General features: G+C 36.6%; 1 protein-coding gene across 1 annotated transcript in view; it reads left to right on the forward strand.

Annotated features, from left to right (window-relative positions):
* NAALADL2 (N-acetylated alpha-linked acidic dipeptidase like 2) overlaps nt 1-26,956 on the forward strand; it is an 826,538-nt gene that overhangs the window by 381,782 nt on the left and 417,800 nt on the right. Inside the window, 1 exon segment of the mRNA XM_012559589.1 lies at nt 19,166-19,309. Within this exon segment, the coding sequence (XP_012415043.1) occupies nt 19,166-19,309 (144 nt within the window).

Consider the following 26,956-nt stretch of genomic DNA (forward strand, 5'->3'; position numbering starts at 1 on the left):
TCCAGCACTTAACCTTTTGCGCCACCCAGGGATAAGCCCACTTAAAGGCAAGGTTGTTTATAAATTTTTTCTTATCCTGTCCTTCCTCTTCCCATATAGATTCTCTCTCATACACACACACATACACACGCACACACGCACATAGACTATAAATGAGTAGGCTTTCATGTGTCTGTTAGAGTGCATGTAAGTACATAGTGCTGTAATTGTCATGGGAGTTGGTATTATCATAATTAATACTTGAATCTACGGTTGCAATTATAAAGTAACTTTTGTTATGATAAAACCATATTTCTACCTTACCACTTTCCACACACAGAGCTCAGTGTATCAAACTCCTAATATAGTAAACATATATTTGTCCTTTCTAATAGTAACTTTTTTTTTTAGTCAACTTCATAGCTTTACATTTGCTGTTTTAAAATAGTCAACTGATCATCAAGCTGAATATTTTTAGCGGTAGCTGAGCAGCTGACAATTAGGGTGTCAGGGGAAGTGCCACATCTGTAGGAGATATAATTCCGTCCTTGGTTTTGTGATGAGTAGAGCCAGAATGTGCTAACTAAATGAACTGGGCCACCTTATGATGACATGTTGCCTTGTTCAGACCTGTGACAAGTTTTGGTCGGTAATTATTTTTGAGAAGATTGCCAGACTGGTTTTGAGCTTTTTCAGACATTCAAGAAAAAAAACAAAAACCTACTTCAAGTAGTCTAAGACTTATGACAGAAAGAAAATGTATGACTACTTAGGTTATTTCTTGAATACAGGTAGTCCCCGACATACGATAGGGTTCCGTTTCAACGACTCCATTATAAGTCAGTTCTGATGTAATTCGAATACCTCATTTTTTTGTTTTCATTATTATTGCCGTTTATCAGTATCTTTATAAATCTGATCTTTATTTGTCTTTAGGGGTTGGAAAGATTACATTTAAACTTACAGATATGATGACATCAGCAAATGATAGGCTGAAACATTGTCGTACATATTACTAATGATATGTTGAACAAAACGGAAAAAAAGGATGGGTCGTAAGTGCAGTTCATCATAACTCAAATAGGTTGTAAGTTGGAAACTACCTGTATAAGCTGCTCTTCAGTTACTTTACCACTTTTAGGACTAGGAAAGAGTCAAATTTACTGAATCAACTTTGAAAATACCCCAAGAGCCTATTTAAAAAAAAAAAAAAAGAACAACACAGATGAAAGAAATACACACAATTGAAGTTATTCTTTCTCACGTAATTTATTGCTAAGGCTTTCGTGCTTCCAACACTTAAGCACCCTGAATCCTATACATTTATGGAAAAAAAGAAAAGCAAAAATGTTCTAAATGTTATTGTTGTTGTTAGTTGCCATCCAGTCACTTCTGACTCATGATGACCCCATGTGTGCAGAGTAGAACTGCTCCATAGGATTTTCAAGGCTGTGAACTTTCAGAAGCAGATCACCAGGCATGTATTCCCAGGCACCTCTGAGTGGGTTTGAATCGCCAACCTTTTGGGTAGTAGTTGAGAATTTAACCATTTTAAACACTATGAATTTCTTTTCATATATTCTTTCTGAAATAATTATGAAACCATTGCTATCGTGTCAGTCCGACTCATAGTGACCCCAAAGGACAGAGTAGAACTGCACCATAGGGTTTCCAAGGCTATGATTCCTTACGGAAGCAGATTGTCAGATCTTCCTCCCTCAAAACATTATACCCTTATTAAATAATTTACTCCCCTTGTCCATATGCTGCTGTAATTATTGATCTAAGCAGATACCTACCTCAGATATATATTAAAAAATTACCTCCAGGCAAGGAAATTGTAAAGCAGATTGCTAAATTCCCTGGGAAACATGAATAAAATTTCACAACATTGACAACTAAGAATTTACTTAATATGCATAACTTGAAATACTTTCATTCTGTCTTTGAATAGCTCATCATTCTATTTGGTGTACATTTTATACCCTTAAAAATATTAAATTTCTTGTTTTCCAGACTAAATGACTGATGCTTTTTTAGCCTTTTCCAGTAGGCATATTTTCTGACTTTATCTGATCTTATATCTCAATTTTCAGGTAGGAAAACATTACAGTGATTCCATTTACATTTACCCATACCCACATTTTGCTTAATGTTCCTCAAGCTATTACATTTCATAATCTTGTATAGCATTGTATAAATTCTTAAATTTGTAGAAAGGAAGTTGTAGAAACATGGACTTGTGATTCCTTCCTCATTCACATATTAACTGTTCAGCTGATTATATGCAACATTCCTTTTCTGACCCAATTTTTTCACTTTTTTTTTTTGATACCAGGCATCACTTAAAAAGCATAAAACAAGTTAATCTGAAGTATAAAGATGAATAAATGTTTCAGGTTTATACCTGTACAGTCATCATCCAGATTTAGATATAGAAATTTTCCAGCATCCTTAAAAAGTTCAGAACTCTTTTTTTGTCTATTAAGCTTACAGAAATGACATGATTACTCCACCATAGACTCCATGAAGACATGTAACTTGACTTCAGTGTTTCCCGTATCTTTGTTGTTGTTGTTGTCAGTTGCTGCTGAGTTGGCATGACTTATGGCGATTTTACGTACAACATAACAGATTGTTTTGTGGTCCTGTACCATCTTCTTAATTATAATTATAATTATAGGTATGCTAGAGTCCATTGTTGCATCCACTGTGTAATTTAAGTGACTTCCAACCTAGCAGCTCATCTTCCAGCACTGTAGTAGACAATGTTCTGTTGTTATCTATAAGGTTTTCATATGATAATTTTTTGAAGTAGGTTACCAGGAAAATAGATATTTATTTTATCCTTTTTATGCATTTTTGTATGTATCAGTCAGTTTTTCAGAGAAATATAACCAATAGATTATATAGAGATAGAGATAGGTATAAAATGATTCATTTTAACAAATTGGCTCACAACTGTGGATGCTAACAGGTTCAAAATCTGTAGGACAGGCCAATAAACTGGAAACTCAGGCAAGATTTCTGTTTACAGCCTTGGGGAAGAATTCCTTCTGCCCTGGGAAACCTCAGTTGTTAAGGTCTTCAACTAATTGTATGAGGCCCATCCACACTATTGAGGGTAATCTCCTTTACTTAAAGTCAATTGATTATAAATGTTAATCACATCTACAAAATACTTTTACAGCAACATCTAGACTAGTGTTTGACCGAACAACTGGATACCATAGCCTAGCCAAATTGACACATGAAATTAAAACATCACTATATATTTCTAAATTTTCACAAATGCCCTGAGGGAGTAAAATAAAGACAAGATTTTTCTCATGCCCCAATAGGCCATCCATGATTCTCTGGCCTTCTTTTGCACCACTCCAGTCGTGCTCCACTTCTTTTTCTTCCTCAAATATGCCATGCTTTTTCTTAACCTGGGCCTTCACATATGCTGCTTCTTTCCCTTAGAAATTTTTTATTTACAGCCCGTACTTCTTCATCTAGCTATTTCCTACTCATTGTTCATCTTCAGGGAACAAATTCTCAGAAGTCTTGTTTGCCCCTTCAGATGAGACTGGATCCAGGCTCCATAGTTCCTTCATCTTCTCCTTTATAAAACTCGAGGCACTTCCGCTTACTCCTCAGATTAACAAAGATTGAAACGTTTGATATCAAGTTTGAGAGAACAAGCAATATGGGTCCTATCTTGTGGTGATGATGGAAGTGAAAATTGGTATATCCACTGAAGAGGACAATTTGTTAGGATGTAACAAAATTAAAAATTCAAATATTCTCTGACCCAACATCTGTTTTTCCATACCAGTCCTACAGAAACCCTCACACACATGCAAGTGTATGTATGTATAAGGATATTCATAGCAGCTTTTTTTTTTTTTAATGTTTTCTTGTGCTTTGGTGAAAGTTTACATTCATAGCAGTTTTGATTATAAAAACAAAACTTAGAAATGACCAAGTAAATTATAAACTATTAACATTATGGAATATTATACAGCATCCCAAAAAAATAACATAAATTTCTAGATACTACGTGAAAAGATTTTTAAGACATTTTTATTGAGTGAAATTGAGTACGTATATATATTTTTATATATATATACACACACTCATACACGCACACACACATACATATACAGAGTGATATGTATATTACAGTATCATTTAAGTAAAATAAAATGAAATAGAGTTAGTAAAAAGAATATGGACGTTTAGGGTATACTGCGTTAGTAAGAGTGGTTCCTGATGGTGGTGGGAGGTTTAAACGGGAGGGAGGCTCAAAAGGACCTTTAGCTTTATTTTCCATGTTTCCATTTTTAAAACAAGGATGTATTCACATATTTTACTTAATTAAAAATTAACAAATTTCTCTACCTTCTCCCCCAAAACAGAAAGAAATATAGATTATTCTATGGATCCTCTCATTTTTAATATACTATAGTCTTTGGTCTTTGAATCTCGCCTTCAGAACCACCATTATAAGTTATACTCTTTGGGTGTTCTGTATGTTAATTTGGAAACTAGAACGCATTGAAGACTTTTCTAAAGTCCCTAAGGCATTATTTAGAACCATCCTTTTTATCATCCAGGGTTCTTAGAAAACTGTGGTTTTGTCTTCTCTGATTGAAAGTATTCAGAACAGAATTAAGAAATTTTAATCTCACTATTAAAAGGAGTATTTCATCTTTTTTCTGATTCCCATATAAATTATTAAGTAACTTATGAATAACTCTGGTTAATCTTCCAGCTAAAATCAGTATGAGGAGCCTCACAGATGTTATCATCTTACTATGACCTGTTATCCAGATGTAGGATCACTGATTTTTTGTAATTTTTTCGTATATATTATTAATCTCCACTGAATTTTTCCTTATCAATATTACATAAGAACTTACCTTAGAATACATGTACATAGAATTAAATACAAATTTCGTTTGCCTTGCATCAAATAACTAGAGATAATAGAATACATTTCTAAACATAAGATTAGCATGGAGGTTGATTTATACAAGCTTCCTTTTATGACTATATTAAAAATGTCAGTGCATTGCCTGTTGATAACTAAAATATAGTTTTAGACTCCTGAACCTTTATATTTTTATCACATGGCATGAGTTTGACATTAGTTGAAGCCTTTAGAATTTTTTATTTCTTCTGTAGAACTATTCAAGTTTAAAATCAATACTAGATAAGTATGGGCTGAGTAGATATAATGTGGGATCTTATGTATCCAGTATATCATTGATATTTTCATTGAAACTTGAAATAACTTTGATTTCTTTGAAAAGTTTAAATAAATCCTGACTGCATGCAGAAAGTAGTTGACATCTTCTTTTGTGCTGAAAAATGAATTTGACTTTAACTTAACTTGTTCTAAAAATAGTCATCTTGCTTTCAAATGATTTATATTTTCTTTGAAGCAACCTTGTGTGTCAGTCTTTTTAGTCCATTTTGTAAAAGTAGTATGAGAAAGTGAGTATAGACTGTCCTATTATCTGTTTGATTTGTGTATCTCAGCACACTTCACAAGTTGAGCATAAAGCAGAAATTTGTTTTTTTTTCCAAGTGAATCTCAAAGAATGAAAAGAAGTGATAGCAGGACAATATACACTATCAGAAGGAGCAACAAGAGATTGGATTTTTTTTTTTTTTTTTTTTTTAGTTCTGTTGGACAGTATATGGATAGTATTGTCACTGGACTAATGTGGCTCATTTATATTGTACCTATTCTTCTGTAGAGCTCAAAGCACTTTATGGGTACTTTCATTAATCCTAAAGCCTTGCTATGAGCTAGGCATTCGGCAGCTTCTGTTCTCATTTTACGACCTGAGAGACTGCAGTTTAGGGACTGTCATTGTGCAGGGATTTGCAAAGGGTTAAGAAAACAGCCAGTGGGGTTAACTTTAATGTGTGGACTATGGCCAAGCAGTAAAAATTGGAACTTTATATATAGAAATGTTTATGTGAACAAGTGAGAAGGACATTTGCCTTCATTTATAAAGGCTTTATGTTAATAATTGGTCAATGAAGCCAAATATTAAATGTAATTATTTAAAATATTCTGACTCCCCTTTACCTCCAGGAAAGTTTTCCTACTGAGTTTATGTCATTAGTAAGTCTTTCATTCTTCTACTTATCCAGGGTTGGAGCCTTAATTGCTTGCTCTATACCACTTCTCTGTTCAATGGGCTGTCAAGTCTTGACAGTTCTTCCTTTCCAGGCTTTCTCAAATGGATCTTTACCTTTCTGCTTCCAGAGATACCACCCTAGTTCATGCAGGTAATACTTCTTGTTGAGAAACTGCAGTAGCTTCTAACAGTATCAATATGGCACTAGAAACTTAATTTTTGGAGTCTAAAAGAACCAAGCTCCTTCTGTTGCTTATCAGCCGTGTGACTGAGCACCTCAAAGGTTCTGAGCCTCATAGTCACTTCTGTAAAGTGGGAATAGCAATAACTAGTTTGAAAAGTTGTTTTATCATCATATGTAAAGTGTGAAACTTGAATGAGATGACATATGCAAAACTCCAAGCTTTGTGCCTGGCACTAAGGGATCTATTTTTATTCTTACCATAATATTCCGTTTACTAGTTCTTTTTTTTTTCCCCATGTGTCAATCTCAAATCAATATTCTAAAATCCATTTTCATGCTATCAGTTCTCTGCTCTAAATCCTATAAAAGTCCCCAGTACTTATTTAATATTCTCCACACTTCTTAATCTATCATGTGAGGCCGTCCACACTTAAGGACCCTCTCTGAAATTCTAATCTTTAACATACATGGTAATATTCAGTTAACTCTGCTTACTTGTCATTCTATTTTTATACCTTGATTTTCCTACCACAACTCATTTGATTTTGTCTTTTTTTTTTTTTTTTTTTTGGCCTGTGATCATATTCCCTATACTTGTTTTTTCTATAGTGTCAAACTTTGATATTATATAGAAAAACTTGCCAAAGTCAAGATCATTATAGACCAAGACTTAGTGCTGTAGAGTCGATTCCAACTCACAGCAACCTTATAGGACAGAGTAGACCTGCCCCATAGGGTTTCCAAGGCTATAGTCTTTATGCAAGCTGACTGCCACATCTTTCTCCTGTGAATCGGCTGGTGGGTTTGAACTGCTGATCTTTCGGTTAGCAGCCAAGGGCTTAACCACTGCACTTCCAGGGCTCCTCTCATTATATGCCAGTTGTAGCTAAGAGTCCTGCCAATTAGTTTATAGGGCTGTAGCCACTACTTGGAGTCCTTGGGTAGCACAAATGATTAAACTCTCGACTGCTATGTGAAAGGTTATCAGTTCAAACCCATCCAGAGGTGCTTGGCAAGAAAGACCAGGCAGTCTGCTTCCAAAAGATTACAGCTGTTGAAAACCCTATGGGGCACAGTTCTACTCTGAAGCACATAGGGCCACCATGAGTCAGAATCGATTTGATGGCAACTGACAGCAACTACTTTAGGAGTTTCTGGGTGTGCTCAGCTGCTAACCAAAAGGTTGGAGGTTTGAGTCCACCCAAATGCACCTTGGGAGAAACGCCTGTCTATCTATTTTTAAAAATCAGCCATTGAAAACCCTCTGATCAAAACAAATACTTTAAAACAAATATAAAAATTTAAAAGGCAGGGAAACTAGATTAATAGATCAGCTAGAAAGGAAGTGTTGAGAATGTTCACGCATTGTGAAAAATGTAGCCAATGTCAACTGAATACAATTTGTGTAGAAATTGTCAAATGGGAACCTAAACTGCTGTGTAAACCTTCACTGAAAACACAATAAAATATTATTAATTTTTTTTTAAAGAAAACCCTATGAACACATTTCTACTCTGACACACATGGGCTCACCGTGAGTTGGAATTAACTTGATGGCCAATGGTGGGGTAGCCACTACTTTAAAAGGACCTTTTATTTTCCTTTGAAGAGTCAATAAAATTCACTTCATGGAGCTGAGCTCTGGTGTGCTGACCACTGTCCAGTCCCGAAGCACTGCTGTGCCACTCACACGTTAGCAGTTTATTTTGTGTTTCCATTGACTTCATCACTGTCGTTTTCTGAAATATATTTTTCTTTTATTTCTAGTGGTCTTATTCGGTTTATACATGTTGAAGCTTTTTTCCTTGCTGGTTCATTTCACATTTCCTAGTCAAAGACCTTGGATTTTCTGCCCACTTTTTGTTTCTCTTTGACTATGTCAGGTCATGAAGCTGCACCTGTTCGACCTCGCATCCTAAACCCAACTGCCACAAAAAGAAATAGAGTTGCCAGACAGGGATCTGATCTTGCTGTGGAGTAGCTTCTTATTTATTTTTTTTAATTTTCCAGTTATGTGAGATCCTACTCATTTCTTACCTTTTCTAAGTAACATTCAGTGCTGACTAAGGGCGACCTAAAACGCTTTTGATGTAAAGCACTGGTTATAACATTACATCATTGGATTGTTCTGAAGATTAAATGAAGGAGCTGGGAAGAAGATGTGAGACCAATGTAATTAGTTTTGAATTTTGTTCAAGTTCCATTATCATGGAAAAGCTTTTAAAAGGTGACTATCCATGGCAGTATTTGAAGTCCTACACATAGAAACTAGTAAAGACACCATTTTTATTCTTTAAAAACGCCCTAGCTTATTAACTGGACCAATAGTTCTATACTAAGCACAGCCATGTCTGCTATTGTGCTATTACAGCCTTTCCTGTGCCTGTGACTTCAAAGAAGACTTGCTATTTAGTGAAATAACCTTTCAATATACTGAAAAATATTACTTTAGTTAGAAAATAGGCAGAACGTTACCTAAGTTTTTTTTTGGGGGGGGATGTGAGTTTGGGTCTCATTACTTAAAATCCTTTGATAAAATGTACATCCAAAACAAGTTGCTAAATGACATTCACCAAATTATAGATCTTTTCTCTAAGAAAATTCTGAGGAAGATTAAATTCAGAGGAAGAATTAATAATAGAATATCTCTGACTGAAGTTCTGTGTACAGGCAATTACTGATGGCCGATCTGTGGCTTATTAACTGAGGAGATATCTTCTATGGCAAATGTTTAAAAAATCTTCACTTTTTTCCTTCCATGTCCATCTTCCCCCAATATAACCATCACTGCAGCAAGATATTAGAGAGGTATTTTTCCCATCACAATTCTGTGTTTGCTTAATAGTAAAAAATAATTTTAATGGCATTATAAGAAAATGATAAACCAGGATGGGAATGTACTGAGCAACTTCTCTGTAAATGGCAATAGGACATTCACCTTAAATTTAGATGTAAGCATGTAAATACAAAGAGCCTCTTTCAACACCAAGGTAAGAAAGATTTCTATTCATGTCAAGATTAGGAAATACTGTATGGTCTTTTGAAACAATTTTGGAGAGGAAAGTATTAAAAGTGGTTGCCGTTGAGTCGATTCCTAATCATAGTGACCCTATAGGACAGAGTAGAACTGCCGCCTAGGGTTTCTAAGGAGCGGCTGGTAGATTTGAACTGCCAATCTTTTGATTAGCAGCTGAACACTTAACCACTGCGCCATCAGAGCTCTTAAATCGTCCCTCATGGACAATTTTAGAAGCAGAATTTTAGAAATGAAGTCCTTACACATTGTATACATGAGGAGTTTAAGTCTTCAAAAAAGGTGAAGAAGTTGCCCAGAGTCTCTTCCCAGTTAGCAGCAGAGTTGGGGCCAGACAGATGTTGGTCTCTAAACTTCAGGCCAATGTCTCTCTCTTGTGTCAGTGTTCCCATATCAAAAAACAGGAAACACAAGAAACCATGAAGATCTGAAAAACACTTCATACAGAGTAGTTCATTTAATCCAACCTCACCTGTATCAGTGGAGCAAAGGTTAGTTATTTTCCGCTCTCATTATGAGAAATTATCTAAAAAAAAAAACAAGATAAGTAATTCTAAAAATAAAGCACTGGCCTTCTGCCTGTTCATTGAATCAGTTTCATAAAGTAATATGTTTTCATTACAATCTGGTATGAAGAGTTTTATTATAAATTAATGGTTGCATACTTTTCAACAAAAACAAACCGTATCAACACAGTTTATTTGCTGTGTTTTAAAAATTGCAAACTGTGTTTTTTCTAAAACTAGAAACTTTGCAAATCATTCTAATGTTCATATCCTTCAAGTCTGAGATGGAAATCTTCTCGGGGGAATGCCTCTGAAAAGGATTGCATTACTTATATTACATGTAGTGTGCAGTTGGCCAATTATTCCAGTTATGAATCAAGACCATTCTCCTCTAAGTAAAGAACAAAGTAGGTATTTTATCTCTCTCGTCATTTGTATTTCTTATGATCTAGTTTATGGTTTATTTCCAAATGTTCATGTTCTTGGAATGCTTCAGGGAATGAGCTAGTCTTGAGATAGACAAATGATAGATACAAAATAATAGAAATGTTTAGAGTTAGATGGAGTAGGGAATAGCTTTCATATACCCAATTATTCCCCTAAAGTAGAATTTTAAAAACATTGGTCAATGTCTAGACCAATGTTACTACCATTATAAATCTAAATTTTCATGTAGAGTGACACATGTGTAAATTTAAATTCAGAAAGATAACATTCTATACTAAACAAAGTCTGTTTCTTGAGCAGAAAGGATCAGACTACAATTTTTTTTTTTTTCACTCTTAATCTTTAGGTCCTAGATGATGGCCCAAGTCCAGCATAGCACGTTGCTTAACTACACATTAAAGAAAACTGTTTAATACAGTAGTAAAAACTTCCTTAAATGAATGTTTGTCAAATTTGGAGCAAATACCAAGACTGCATAGACACAATTATACAGATATTTACACATATTTAGTTGAGGGGACAGAATGATGGTAATTTATATTTTATAGTCGTTTGCCCCAAGTGCGTTCACTTTATCTATATAAATCTTGAATTTATATGTCTAGACATAAAATAAAGATCTTTTTAGTCATGGGAACGGTTGTCTAGCTCTTTTTGAGACTATGACATGTTCATGATCAATACCCAAGAATGAGCCAGCTGGAAAGGGAGAGCCCAAATGAATAATAGCAAAGACTTTTCCTGTGAAATCTTTACGGAAAGGAGCCCTGGTGGTGCAGAGGTTAAGTGCTCAGCTGCTAACTGAAAGGTTCACGGTTCGAACCCACCAGCCACTCTGAAGGAGAAAGATGTGGCAGTCTGCTTCTGTAAAGATTACAATCTTGGAAACCCTATGAGACCGTTATACTCTGTCTTATAGCGTCGCTATGAGTTGGAATCAACTCTGTGGCAATGGGTTAATCTTTACAGACGCAGACTGCCACATCTTTCTCCCACAGAGTGGGTGGTAGGATCGAACCACCAACCTTTCGGTTAGCAGCCAGTGCTTAACCACTGTGCACCAGGACTCCTTACACTCTGGTAGGCGAGGCAAAAAGTTTAAAGAAAATTAGAACTCAGAGCAATAAGTAAGTATGTAGTAAAAATGTGCAAACAAAGACTTATGTATGGACAGATAAGCTTCCTTAGGAAGGGACATTTAAGAGTTGGGTAAACTGTCATCAGCTAGCTTTTAGACCTAAAATGTACATTAATTTGAGCGACAGCAGGAATTATGTTATAAAATTAAAGAAATAATTTTTATTTTAATTATGAGAATAAACATTGGTAATAAAATCCTACATGGTAAAAATACATAGATATGAATGTACGTGTACGTGTGTGTGTGTGTGTGTGTGTGTGTATACACATGTATACAGTGAAAACTGTGAGAGCCTGAACTCGATGGAAGTCCCTTGTTTTTCTGGGTCTCGTGAATTTTCCACCTTTGACAGAGTGCAGTCTTACACTTTTCTGTCTCCCTCTGAGTTTTCCTTCTCTCACAAGTTTCCACCTTACACAGCTTAAAGCTTTCACAGGTTTTACTATACATACATACCTACATATTGTTGTGTGCCGTAGAGTTGATTTTGACTCATAGCGATCCTGTATGACACAGTTGAACTGCCCCATAGGGTTTCCAAGGCTGTAGTCTTTACAGAAGCAAACTGCCACATCTTCTCCTGCGGGGTAGCTGGTGCATTAGAACCGCCAACCATATGGTTAGCAGCTGAGCGTTTAACCACTGTGCCACTTGAGCGGGTTCAAATCCTGGCCCAAGTACTGATCAGCTTTGTGAGCCTGGGCATGTTCTTTTAACCTCATGTAACATGGATTGACACAATGGCTGCAACAATGAGCTCAAATGTAACAAAGATAAGGAGGATGGCGCAGGACCGGGCAGTGTTTCGTTCTTGTTGTACATGCGGTTGCTATGAGTCAGAACCGACTCAATGGCACCTAATAACAACATGTGATATTGTAATGGTATCCTCCTCATCTGGTTGCTGTGAAAATTAAATAAGAGAGAGAGGGAGGGAGGGAGGAAGAAAGAGAGAGAGATTCATTCGAAGGATACATGGCACAAAGTGCTTTTTAAATGTGAAGTATTTTATTTTTAATAATAACACAAATAACACAGTGCTGAATTTGACGCTAGCTTAAGGAAAGACGGTGATGTTCATAGTCAATGAGTTACAAGATACTCAGTGAGATAATAAAAGATTAGCTGTATTTACAAGGACAACAACTGACTAGCCATTTTATTGAACTGGTCATTTCTGGAAAATAACTATAAATTTAGTGAGCTAAAATAAAAATGGAAAAACATTTGTGCCAGTCATGTAATGGTCTGACTTCTGTCAAAGTGGCTGTCCTCTGGAGAAAATCAAATCAAATATTTTGTGATAGCATCACTGATATCAACTTGTTCATTTCTTATTTGGCTCTTTTTCATAAAAGTGCAGTACAAAATGAGTTTTTAAAAACCCCTGTTTCCTCAGCTCTCCAGTTGCTTGGTTCTTTGGCAAGTGGGCACACTTTTAGTTTGTCAGTCGTTTACTATAATGAATTATCATAGTTGAAAACCAAAAAAAAAAAAAAAAAACAAGGTCAAATCAGTTGGCTACTGTACTACATATTCATGGCTGAAATAAAGTGCTATAAATAGAATTTTGATTTTTGAGTCACAAAAATTACCTTTGATGGAAGGACAAAAACAAAAAGAAATGCTCTCAGTCCATTTTAAACTTGTTATTTAGAGAGAGCTTATGAACAGACTTTCACTCATTTTGCAGGAGACTCTCAGAGGACTTTTTATTTGGGGTGGAGCCCTGGTAGTGATTAAGGGCTTGACTGCTAACCAAAACATCAGCAGTTTGAATCCACCAGCTGTTCCTTGGAAACCCTATGGGGCCGTTCTACTCGGTCCTGTAAGGTCGTTATGAGTTGCAGTGGACTTGATGGCAGCGGGTTTGGTGTTAATGTAGTCAAAGGTTCTGTCGACATTAATTTTGAGCAAACACAATCTGTTATCCTCCATCCTCTTCGTCCTACTTCTTATATCTTCCTTGCTAAACAATTATGCAAATTGTGCTGTGGAAAGATATATAATGAATTAGCCAGTGCTTTGCAAAATCTAGATGGCACAAATGGTTTACACACAGCTAACTGAAATGCTGGAGGTTCGAATCCACCCAGAGGTGCCTCAGAAGAAAGGCTTGGCAATCTACTTCTGAAAAATTAGCCATTGAAAACTCTATGGAGCACAGTTCTACTCTGACACACATGGGATCACCAGGAGTTAGAATAGAATGGATGGCAACTGGTTTTTGTTTTTTATCAAAATCTAATGTGCATATAAATCACGTGGGGATCTAGTTGAAATGCAGGTTCTGAGATTCTGCATTTCCAGTTAGTTTCCAGATGATACTCATGCTGCTTGTCCAAGGTACACATTGAAAAGAAAGGATCTATGCTTACATTTGGAGCCCTGCTGGTTCAGTGGTTAAGAGCTATGGCTACTAACCAAAAGGTTGGCAATTTGAATCCACTAGCCAATCCTTGGAAACCCTATTGGGCAGTTCTCCTCAGTCCTATAGGGTTGCTATGAGTAGGAATCGTCGCAATGGATTTGTTTGTTTTGTTTATGTTTACATTGAGTAGTAAGGATCTCATGTTTACACCCCCACCACCCCCCACACACAAAGACAAAGACAAAGAAACAGGGAAAGGCAGAGAGAGAAAGAGAATCAGATGCGTAGGGTTGAGTTATATACCTCATTTAGGATTGTTTTACTGTCATGCTCTACTGAGTCACATCATCACTGAGCCACAGAAGATCCCTCTTGTTTGTTTGTTTTTAACCAGCACATTCTTTACCTTGTCTAACCTCTCCATGCCTTAATTCTGAGGCTCCCAGTGTCTGAGATTTCTAGTCTCTGAAGGTTTTATCTTCCTAGATACTCTCTGGGTAACTGGACCTTGCTGTGGAGCCCTGGGGAAACCCTGGTGGCATAGTGATTAAGAGCTACGGCTGCTAACCAAAAGGTCGACAGTGGGTTTGGTTTTTTTGGCTTTTTGATGGAGCCCTGGTGGCGCAATGGTTAAAAACTATAGCTGCTAACCAAAAGATCAGCAGTACAAATCCATCAGCTGTTCCTTGGAAACCCTATGGGGCAGTTCTGTTCTGTCCTGTAGGGTCATTATGAGTCGGGATTGACTCAATGGCAATGGGTTTGATTTTTTTTCTTTTTCTTTTGGTATATGAGTCAGAATTGACTTGATGGCAATGGGTGTTTTTTTTTTTTTTTTTTTTTTTTTTGGTATACACTGGCTTTTCAATTCAGTTCAAAAGCATTCCATTTTGCCACTGGAAAAAATATTGGCATCTACAAAACATTCATGTTTTTTACACATATATAAACAAGTGAGCATCAATAATTTGAAAAAGCAAAACGTAAAGCCTTTTCAAATGTATTATAGTTATAAAACATTTTATCGAACTTTGTTTCTTCTAAATTCCCCTGCTATGATTCAGCTCTAGGCTTCTGACTAATGACTGTTTTCAATCATGAGCTGATGTACTATGTCAGCATAGTGAAGACCCTTCGGTGTTGCCTTGGTAACACAGGTAAATGAAATGGAATGACAGTGAAATTATTTACCTGTTACATTTTAAGCAGTGAGTCCACAATGGAGTCAGACTTAGGAGTCCATATACACAATTTCCTCTTTCTATTATATGCATGAAGCATTGTATCAGGATGGGATTATTGATGGAGTGGATCAATTTGGATCTTTATCTGGATTACAAAGAGTGCATGATGCAAAGGGAGAATTAGCTGTCTAATAAAATGAAAGTTGGCATCAATCAGTCTTCACTGAGTGAAAACAACATACAGGGCATGATATGAATGCAGTAATGTAAAAGTTAGAGTGCTAAAATATAATGTCACAGTCTCTTCTGTGTGATACCTTTTGCATCAAGGCACATGATACGCCTTGTTTTGTCTCATATAAATCAATTCTTACAGTTCATAATTTTTTATAACTGAATAAAAATGGTGTGTTTGATTTTATCCAAACCTGTTCATAATTCAAAAAAAATTCTTCTCTCAACTCTTCAATTAATTTTTGTTATAACTTTTGTCTATAATTTAACCTTAGTGTTCTGTAAAGTCCTGCTATTAGTATCTGCTCTCAGAAGTGAACTGTTTGTCAAATTTCCATTAAGCTGAAGGTGAAAAATTAATGAACCACTTACTTCAGATATTTTGAAACTAAGGCAAGTCTATTAGTCATGTAGTCAAAAAAAAAAAAAAAAATTAAAGCTTTTAGTATGTTCAATTGTGGTTTAGGGTTTGCTCATATTTAACTTTGAAATGCATTGTTTCATATGCTTAATAGAGCATTCTAGAGAATGTAGTTATTGATTTTTATTAACAGATAAATATATCTTAGAGATGATTTTATTTACTAAAATCCTTTTTTTCTTAAATCTGTGGATGGTAATTTTAAAACAAGGTTAATCAGTGAGTTGATGGCAATGGAGGGGTTCTGAAAATCTATTTATATATTTATATCTATTTATATGTCTGCTAGGGGAGGGTGGTCGTTAGCTGGGGAGAAGTCATAAAAGTACAGCAAGCATAGAAATATAATTTATCCTTCGGCTGTGTTCCTGCTCCATTTTGTTGGCATTCAGAGAATCAGTGAGATGACTTTGGATTTAGACTCTAGAGGAGAAAAGCAAAGTGTTTTTACATAATGATATTGCTAATTAGAATTGGCAAGCACTGAAAAAGTTACAACTATAGGAGATGGGAATTGAAAGGGCAGGGGGAGGTCACATGAGCTGAGGGCATCAGTCAAAGCTTCATGGAGAAGGTGGCATGTGCGCTCTGCATTGAAGGAAGTGCATATTTTAGACATATGTGATGCATGAGAAGATCAACGAAAGTGGAAGGAATGGCTTAAGCAAAAGCATGGAGGATTAAATCATGGAATATGCAAAGGAGCCGCTTAAGACTTAGCATGAGATGTATGAACAAGAGGGATAGGAAATACTGCTAGAGAGATAAGTTGCTATGAGTTTGTGAAAGGCCTTGAATGGCAGCTAAGGGGTTTAGTCTTGAGGCAGTGGGAATCCATTGGATGTATTTGAACTGGGTGCGGAGAGGTGAGATCATGCAGCATTTTAAGAATTGTGTCAGCACCCACCATCTCATGAAAACTTCAAAATAACAAATACTCCACATTTCACGTAAATACTATTTCACTGTCCTGTGTATACTAAAAGCTTCTAAAGTAATCAATGAGGGGGACAGTAAATGCTGGGAGAGTCAAAGTGAGATGCCTATAGCAGGGCTTCCAGCTGGTATGACAAGGCACATTGTGCCTTGAAATATTAATCACTTTGGACCCATGAGCAGCCAGGAACAGCAGGAGACTCAGGGCTCACTTGTCTCTGAGAGCAGCCTCTTTGTTGCCTCAGAATCCCCTTCAGTTCACCCCAGGGTGCTGTATGACTATAAGCATCTTCTACATGAAGCAGGCAGGGTCTGGTTCATGGGCACGCGACACAGGAACCCCTTAGGAATAGCCCCATGCTTGATTTAATGTTCTGCTATCACAGTCCTGAAATACTTTTTGGGAAGGCCCATATTTTCCTTTGCTTTGGGCCCCACAAATTATATAGCCAGTCTTGGTGCCATGACATGAAAATAGTTGGGAAGCAATGGACAGCTCTACAGTCCAAATGAGCTGTCCTATATCCATCTAAAAGGAGTTATGCAATTACGAGGCCAGTGCTGTGCTTATATAACAAAACAAATCCTCAGCTTAAATCTTTACTATTTTTTCTTCAAAGCCATGACTTCTACGGCTGCCACAGGCATACGCTAAATATCAGTTGTTAGCATTGTGGTTTTCCAGATGATAAATTAAGGAAACACTTCTGTAACATATTTTTTCATTTATACTGTGCCTTCTGGAGCCTGGTTGCCAGTATCGTTGAGTTCTGCACCTCCCACAGTCCTATCAAATTAAATTCTGGGAAAACTTTTAGCAATTATTTTCCCTAATAAAAGTTCTGGAAAGTGTAGTACTGTGTTCAAAAACATTATTGGCTGCCCGATAGTCATTCTGTTGTATATTTCCTTTTCTGAGTCAGTATAAATATATAAGCAGAGTAAATGTTTTTTAGCTGTTTCCTTAAGTGCTATTTAGTTTATTCTTTTTCTTTGTTCTGAATACTTGTGTATCTTTCTTTGAATTTTGTCAACATAATTGTCTTCCTTATTTTGTTTAATATTTGTTTATACAAAGTTATATAGGAATGCAGTTTAAATAGTCAAATATTTCTACAAGACTTAATTTATAAAAATAGAAGCCACCGTCTCCCACCCTGCTCTGGGGCTCACTCTCCCCTCCCTCTCTCTAGCTCTCAAAAACAATCTCTTTAATATTTTTAGTTGTTATTTACCTCCCTGTCGATAAGTAGGATGTTTACAAATATACTTCATCATTTTTCAGTTGTATCCATTATATTGAACTACTGTTACAAAAGATAAAGATTTACTTTGGGGATTAGAGCAATAGTCATTATTTATATTCTTATGACGAAGGAAATATTATTCATATCGGAGTCATGTAATATACAATAATTACATTTCTTTCCTGCACAACTTATTTTAAAGCTAATAGTTGCCTTGATTTACAGATTTCTCATTTTTTATGTGTATCTATCACTTCTTCAAATCTGAACTCTCTGAAATTACTGCGGATATTTTCTCAGGACATGAACAGGTATCTGGCATTCCCATTAATTTCATCTTCCTGAGGACCTGCCTTTCCCAGATTCCTGACCTCCTGCTCTCATTCTTACTAGATCTGTTGTACAGGTGTCACGCGAGGATTCTGCTTGGCTAAGAACTCGTATTTCAAAATGGCAATATTAAGTTGATTTGAAGTTCTTTGTATGAGTGGGATTTATTGACTGATGGGTTTTAATGTAAAATGGCTTAGATGAATTGTTTATTGATAGACTCTCTAATTTTCAATATTTTTACTTATTCTCTATTGACCCAGTCATATTTACTAGAGGTGGAGCTTCTATTGTCCTACCTGGAAGAAGAATTCTGGGAGCCAACTAGAGGAAAACATCTGCAGATTCTCAACATTCATAATTCCACCCCATTTTCAGGGTGGTACTCATACTTCATTTTAATCTGATGTCTCCCTGTCCGGACTCAATTCAGTTTTCTGCAGAGCGAGGGAGGTAGAGTTACCTACGTTGACTGGATGACAGGACTGGGATTTCATCAAATCCTCCAGTTTCCAGCCCCTCTTTCACCCCTGCTTTAATAGGTAGCTGGTTTTGCCAATTCCTAACCCTGTTTGGCATCCTGTGGTACAAACTGCATTACTTCTCAGCTTCCCCCACTGCTGGCTTAGGCTTCTTCTGTTTCCTCAGGTCTGTTAGGTCAGCTGACATTTATTCATCTACTTTCCTGTCTTTTCTGTTCTCTTGGCCCCTGTGGATTTATGCTTTTTTATTCCTTTGTTGTTATTTTAGTGAAGTTTTGTGGGGAAACAGGGAAAGGCATGTGGTGATTTGTCATCTTTAACTGGGGTTTATAATTGTATTTGGACTGAGCTTTTATTATGAAATACCTCAAATCATTTTTAATAAGTGACAGTACAAAGAATAAAGAAATAAATAAATGAGTATAAACTTCTTGCTCATAATTCAACTTATTTATGACAGAAAAACTTCTTTAAAGTATTTTAAATGTTTATTTACCAAGGATTTGGTTCCTTTTTCCTTTGAATACAGGTGGAAGCTTTAGACAAAACCGATCAAACCTCACGTCTCTCCTTGTGCAGCCCATCTCTGCTTCTCTCGTGGCAAAACTGATCTCTTCACCAAAGGAGAAAACTCAAAACGATGTCTGTAGCCCTCTCAAACTTCCAAGTAATGGTAAAGTATTTAATGTATTTCTGTGTGTCTTGTAGTTTTTGTGAGGATGGTGATTATTCTTAATTACCTAAATTGACACATTTAGGATTATTCTTTTGAAAAAATACTCACTTTTAGTTAGGTGAGCATTTAATTCTCTTCTGTGGCCCTTTAAGGAACATTTTTAGTAATTTTGATGAAGAGTGAGAGTTGACAAAAGTGAGAGATTAGTAAAGGAAGAGGGAAAAAAAAGCATTTTGGAGTGATACAAAGAAAACTAGCTTTACAAATAAAGCATTTTGTACATTCGTGAAAGTCTGTTTAACAGAGCTTCCCAGGTTCCGCTCCAGCAGTCTCGTTATCTGCCAAGATTCAGTGGATAGCAGTCAGCTATCTGGGGTTTGAAGTCTTTTAGTATAAAGCATTAAAGCCTAATTCCTGCAGTTGGCCAAAAAATCCCTCTGTCTTTGCGCACCACCACCCGGGAGATGCGTCTTGTACAGCAGTGCAGTCTGTCAGGCCTTGTCGGACCACGTGGGCTAAAACTGAAGTAGTTAAGCTACCTGTGGTGGGATGAAAGCCATGGCTGTGTCTTATTTCTGCCTCCAGCCTCAGCATTAGAGTTCTAAAGAAGAGATGCTCTTTACATATTGTTACATTTGTATCTGGTTGCTGTGAAGTACAGCTTGAGGGCTCTGTTTTTGTGTCCAGACCTGGAGGTTCAACTTCCCATGTTTTATCTCAACTTGTCTCTCTGGACAACAAAGCATTACAAACACATGTTTTGATGAAGCCAAAAAAAAAAAAGAAAAAAGAAAAATCTGAATACATTCAGGATTGCCTTCTGTTAGAGAGGACATATAGTATGCTTTTCAAAGTTGTGTTGACTGAGACCCTTCCAAACTGATTATCGATTGAGGAGAGTGGGAAAAATATAAAAAACACTGATGAGCCTTTGTCCACAGAGCAAAAATAAAGAAACCCTTAGGAGCTTTTTGTTATGCTTTTTTTCTGTTTTCTACACTGGGCCTCACAAAATGACCATAGGCCCTTTGGTTGTTATTAGGTGCTGTCCTGTCGGTTCTGACTCATAGCAACCCCATAGGACAGAATAGGACTGCCCCACAGGGTTTCCTACGCTGAAATCTTTATGGCAGCACAATGTCAGGTCTTTTCTCCTGCAAAGCCACTAGTGAGTTCAAACTGCTGACCTTTTAGTTAGTAGCCAAGCACTTAACCATTGTGCCACTAGGCCCCATCACAGGCCCTATTTGGTAAAAAATGTAGTTATCACTGTAATACTAGCTTAGCTGTAAGGAAAGCACTGGACTTGTAAAAGACCAGATGTAAGCTCAGATTTAATTAATTAATTCAGTAAACATTCGGAGCCCCTAATGTGTTACAGTCACTGCCCTGCCCTCAGCAAGCTGACGTTCCATGACCACTCATATGTCTCCTACTTTCTGGAAGTCTCTGCGACTGCATCTACAAAAAGAATTCAAATTGTCTATCATCTCGAATTATGAGAATCAAATTATGATCTATATCTGAGTACTTTTGTGCAGTGAAAATGTTATGTGAATATTAGAGAATATCTTCCTTATCTAATTAATACACCAATTCCTTCTCACTATATATTTGCTATTTTTCTCAATATATATAAATATATATATATTTGCTATTTTTCCCTATTACCAATTTGATATATTCTTAGATAAAAATTAAATTTTATTAGAATAATGTTATGTCTGTTAATATTATTTATTTTTATCTATTTCAGATGTATTTTGAGAATCTAATTGGTTGGCAGCTATTGCTATGTGGGAGTTGCATTTTTAGCATTTTTTTCAGCATAGGTTTGAAAACATTGAACCTATTATCTTCCAGAAATTATGATTATACTAAAATTCCAAATAGTGCATTTTAGGTTTTCAAGAAATATTCATTAACAAGAAATGTTAATAGAGTTGAGTCTGACGTTATTTTTGGCCACATGTGAGTCAGTCTGTTCAGAGTGGCCCCAATATCTGTACATGTGAGAGGATCCAGGAGTACATAATGCCTTTCTGGTTAAAGAATGTTTTGATACACACACACACACACACACACACACACACACACCATGTCTTGATATATATGTGTGTGTGTGTGTGTGTGTGTGTATGTAAGTGTGTATGTATATATATATATCTAGTATGGATATATAAAATAGTATCTTGCTGTATATTATCCAAATATGTCTTGCATGTTTGTGTCTCTAAGTTATAAAGTCATATATATACATGTATATATACACTGTCATGACAAAAAAAACACTCAGACCTTAAAGTGAAAATTTGGAGGATTTATTAAACATTAAAGATCCATTCAAATGAAGGAAACCACCAGCTCATATAAGAAAACATGGCGATTCCAGAGAGAGGGTCTCAGGCAGGAACAGTTATAGGGCTGGAAAAGGAAATTACAACAACAAAAAAATCACTGATTGGTTAAACATTCATTGAGGTCAGAAGAAGGAGGATTAAGTGAAGCAGGGAAGAGGCTTTCACTGGATATATATGCTTAGGTATGCTTTGGTAGGCTACAGAGGTTGGTTATAAGGGTTAATTACAAAAGTTCTTTTGGGCACAGAGATTTAGTCATAGTCTCAAGATGCTAACAATGCATATCTTCCAGAACAGGCTATAAAAACATCTAGTTTGATGTAAAACATTTCTTTGGGTTATCTAATACCCAAGGCTGGTGCTAAGAATTGGTGCCAAGGCCCTTAGAAACTGCTTGCTGAAGTGAAACTTCCCAGTTGCCTGGGGAATTTGATAACGGGGTTGGTGCCCAAGGTCCCTTTCCTGAGATGTTGTTTATTCATCTCTATCGTGAAAGGAATATTCCTTGGATTTCTTAGGGCATCTGTGTCAAGGCCCTCTCCATGAGGTGCATTCCTCCCACATCCTAACTTGGCCGCAGAGAAAAAAACCTCCCTAGCTACCCATATGGTCACTAGCCGGATAAATAATATGAAGAACAGGCATTGTTAACTTCAGTTTTAATTCTGCTGAATGCAGAAAAAGCATGAGTTTAGTTCAAGCATTTTATTTTGGTCAAAGGTTCAGAAAAATTTCTCTTCTGTAACACACACACAGAGACACACACAGATACACACGGCAAGACGTTATTTTATATATCCATAAATCCATACCACTTCATTGTCTACCGAGATCTATCTTTTGTCCATTGAGATATATCTCAGTAGACAATGGAGTCGTAGGGGTCTGATATGGTGTGGCCTCCTTTAAGTCCCAACTTGAGAATGAAACCAATGCAAAAATACAAAAAGGGTTAGGTGAGAAATAGAAAGAGATAGAGTGAGGCATAGATACACGCACCCAGACACACAGTGGGAGACTGACTGACTTTCTACTTTACCGATAAGCTTTTTTGGGCATAGCAAGAGAATATTCCTCAGCAGGCCTATAAAAGTAAGAAAATTGAAAACTTGTTACAGGACAAGCTGGGTTTTCGTAGTTTCTGGGCATCAACGTGGGAGGATATCCAAAAGAAGAACGTGGGGGAAAATGAAACGCGTGCAGAGACAATTTCTATATAGTATGCGCATGTATGGATTTGGCTGCTGTACTCGATACAAAAAAATTCAGTGAGCTAGACCACTTTAGGAAAGACTGTTCTCAGTGGTGGTAACTCAAGCTAAGAGTTAGGAGTCACTACACTCTGCAGTGGGGAGCCCTGGTGGCACAGTGTTTAAGCGCTCGGCTGCTAACTGAAAGGTCAGCTGTTCGAACCCACCAGCTGCTGTGCAGAAGAAAGATGTGGCAGTCCGCTTTCATAAAGATTTATAGCCTTGGAAACCCTGTGGGGCCATTCTACTCTGTCCAGTAGGGTTGCTATGAGTCAGAATTGGCTTGACACCAATGGGTTAATCAGTGGGTTAAACTGTGCAGTGGTGACACCCGGGTTTTGTGGCGTGTCAAGCAGCCATTTGCACAGTGAACCTAGGAGTCTGAGCTGGAAGCTGGTAACAGAGTAATCAGTAGCACTAAAGATCAGGTTTCATGAGCTGCCAGTCTGACGTCTATGGACAAAAGGAAAAAAAGCTTGAGAAATCGCTTTGAAGGACTATTCATCAAGGGTCTTAAACAGAGTGAGCATAGGTGGGAAACCTATTGTCCGAAGTCCACAGAAAGTACAGTCAATTCTCTGTTTCCTGGGGAGTGTAGGTTGGGTTTACTGAGGGTGACACAGATCTGTCATTCACCCAGAACTTCTCAAGTTTCCAGCTTTCTGTCTCTACAGTTTTGATTCTAGGGAGGAAATGATTTAGCTCAGATTCAGTCTAGAGTTTTTTTTTTTTTTAATGTTTGTTTGCTAAAAAAGCCAAAGGCAACCTGAAACATACACTTTTAAGCAAAATTACTTTAACAAGTGTTTTCTGATTTTTCAGTGTTTCCCAGCAGTTTTCCCCACCTTCTTACATTCTTATCAAACTATTTTTCCAAGTACCTGTCACTCCTTACGAATTATAGAAGCTGCAACTAAACTTTGAGGTTTATATGTGTGATAAAATCCATTAGAGCATATATTGTCTTTATATTTTGATGATCTATCTATCAGGGCTGATGTCACTTGCCGACTTAGAAATTGCTAAAAATTCCTCACTGCCCTTCTGGTTCTATATCCTGCTCTTCCTTTCGTATATCCAATTTTGATCCCTACCGCTCTATTTGGTATTATCCAAATATGTCTTGCACATTTGTATCTCTAAGTGGTAAAGCCCCTGTGTCCTCTACATCTTTCAGTGCAAATGCCATCTCCTCTTTAAAAAGCCCTTTAGGAAAGATTAGTCCAAAGGACTAATGGACCACAACTACCACAGCCTCCACCAGACTGACTCCAGCACAACCAGATGGTGCCTGGCTACCACTGCCAACTGCTCTGACAGGGATCACTATAGAGGTCCTGGACAGAGCTGGAGAAAAATGTAGAACAAAATTCTAACTCACAAAGAAAAAAAAAAAAAAGACCAGACTTACGGGTCTGAGAGAGACTGGAGAAACCCAAGAGTGTGGCCCCTGGACACCCTTATAGCTCAGTAATGAAGTCACTCCTGAGGTTCACCCTTCAGCCAAAGATCAGACAGGCCCATAAAACAAAACGAGACTAAATGGGCACACCAGCATAGGGGCAAGGACGAGAAGGCAGGAAGGGATAGGAAAGCTGGTAATAGGGAACCCATGGTCAAGAAGGGGAGAGTGTTGACATGTCGTGGGGTTGGCAACCAACGTCACAAAACAGTATGTGTACTAATTATTTAATGAGAAGCTACTTTGTTCTGTAAACCTTCATCTAAAGTACAGTAATGAAAAGGAAAACAAAAAGCCCTTTAGAGTTCCACTCAAATTGGATGCGGTCTCCCCCTTTCCCCATTATGTTTTTGACACTCATGCGCTTCTTGGCATTGTGATATGGTTTTATTCCAAACTAGATTATAAGCAACTTTGGCTTTCATTAGAATTGTTGTTTCCTCTTTCTTTCTATATAATTTCAGTTCTTTAAGGTGTTTTCTTTATGGCCCACGATATGATCAGTTGTCCATGAAAAAACTGTGGACTGTGTCGATGTAAGGTGCAGTATTCTATATATGTCGCTTTAGACCAAATGTGTTCATCAGGTGGTTCAAATATTCTGTATTCTTATTCCAAGTGTGAAAATCTCTCACTGTATGTATAGATGTGTTTATTTTACCTTGTAGTTCTGTTGAGGTAACTATACCTGCCACACAGGGTATAAAATTCTGGGTTGGTAATTATTTTCTTTAGTTACATTGAATATCACATTCTAATGGCTTGTCTTTCAATTTTATTCTCTAGATGTGATCTGTCAGTTTGTTACTTTATTGAAGTTAATCTCTCTCTCTCTCTTTATATATCTTGATATAAATGTTAATTATGTGCTTATAAATTTAAATTTGCCATATATTTCCAGTTATGGACTAATTATATCAAGTGACATTCTTTATATCTTATAATACTTTACCTGAGATTTGATTTGGCCTGATATTAATTTTGCTGCACCAGCTTTCATTTGGTTAGTATCTTTATATATTTTTGTACTTTTAACCTTTCTTTATGTTTTATCATGTCTTATTAATAGAAAATAGTTTGGATTTTTTTAATATAATAGGATCACCTTCTAACTGGAACATTTGGTCAGTTACATTTAATGTGATTACTGCCGTGTTCATGTTTATGTTTTTCATCTTAATTTGGGTTTCCTCTTTGTATCACGTTTTCCCTTTCTCTTTTTTTGTTGTATTCTTCCCTCTACTATTTTCAAAGTTAAACACTTTTGTATTCTTTTGGATTACACTAGAAGTTAAAACTCACTAAGGGTTACTGTTTACAAATACCCTCCTTCCAGACATTTCAAAAACCTTAGAACACTTAAGTCCATTTATATCTTTACTTATATGTTATTGTCTACTGTGTTTTAATTCTATTTTATTTTTTAACCCCACCAGACCTTATTATTATTTAATGCAGTCAATATCCATTTAAATTAACACGTATAAACTATTTTCTTGCTCTTTATTTCTGCTTGCATCTCAGAAATGCCATCGTAGTTCACTTTCCTTCTGGCTGAAGTACATTTTTCAGAATTTCCTATAATGAGTTTATGACGATGGCAAAGTTGCAAAGTATCTTGTTTGTCTTTTGAAATACCCTGATTTAAAAAAAATATTTTCACTGGGTATATTATTTTCTCATTGCCACTGTAACAAAATTACCACAGACTTAGTGGCTTAAACAATATAAATTTATTATCTTATAGTTCTGGAAGTCAGAAATGTAAAATGGGTTTTACTGAGCTAAAATCAAGGTGTTGGCAGAACTGCATTCCTTCTGGAGGCTCTAGGAGAGAATCTTTTCCTTGCATTTTCCAGCTTCTAAAGGCCACCTGCATTTCTTGACTTGTGATGCCTTTCCCCTTCAAAGCCAGCAGTGTAACATCTTCAAATCTCTCTAGTGATTACGTGGGGCCCACTCATATAATTCAGGCTAACGATCTTATCACAAGTTCCTTAATTTAATAACATCTACAAAGTCCCTTTTGCTATGTAAGGTAGCATATTTACGGATTTCAGGGATCAGGATGTGGACGTCTTTGGTGGGAGGGCATTGTTCTACTGCCACACAGGGTATAAAATTCTGGGTTAGTAGCTATTTTCTTTCTTTACATTGAATATCACATTCTAACGGCTTCTGTCTTTCAAATTTATTCTCTAGAAGTGGTCTATCAGTTTGTTACTTTATTGAAGTTAATCTATTTCTCTCTCTTTTCTGGCTGTTGTAGAAGTTTATCTTCATTATTATTATTTTTTTAATTACTATTATGTCTCCTGCTTTGTGCCACTGTGGCATCATCCTCTACTGCCACTGTCTGAAGTGCCAATGTTGCCAGCCCCACCTAATGATTTTACACCTGAATCATTCAGGAAGAGACAGGAAGTAAAGGGGAAGAGGAAGAGAACATGAAATGTTCTGAGTGCAAGAATTTTTTTTTTTTTTTTTTAATATTTTATTGTACTTCAGGTGAAGGCTTACTGAACAGGTAGTTTCTCATGTAACAGTAGCACACATGCTGTTTTATGACATT

This window comes from Trichechus manatus, unplaced genomic scaffold, assembly GCF_000243295.1.
Source record: "Trichechus manatus latirostris isolate Lorelei unplaced genomic scaffold, TriManLat1.0 scaffold00274, whole genome shotgun sequence".
Classification (NCBI taxonomy): Eukaryota; Metazoa; Chordata; class Mammalia; order Sirenia; family Trichechidae; genus Trichechus; species Trichechus manatus.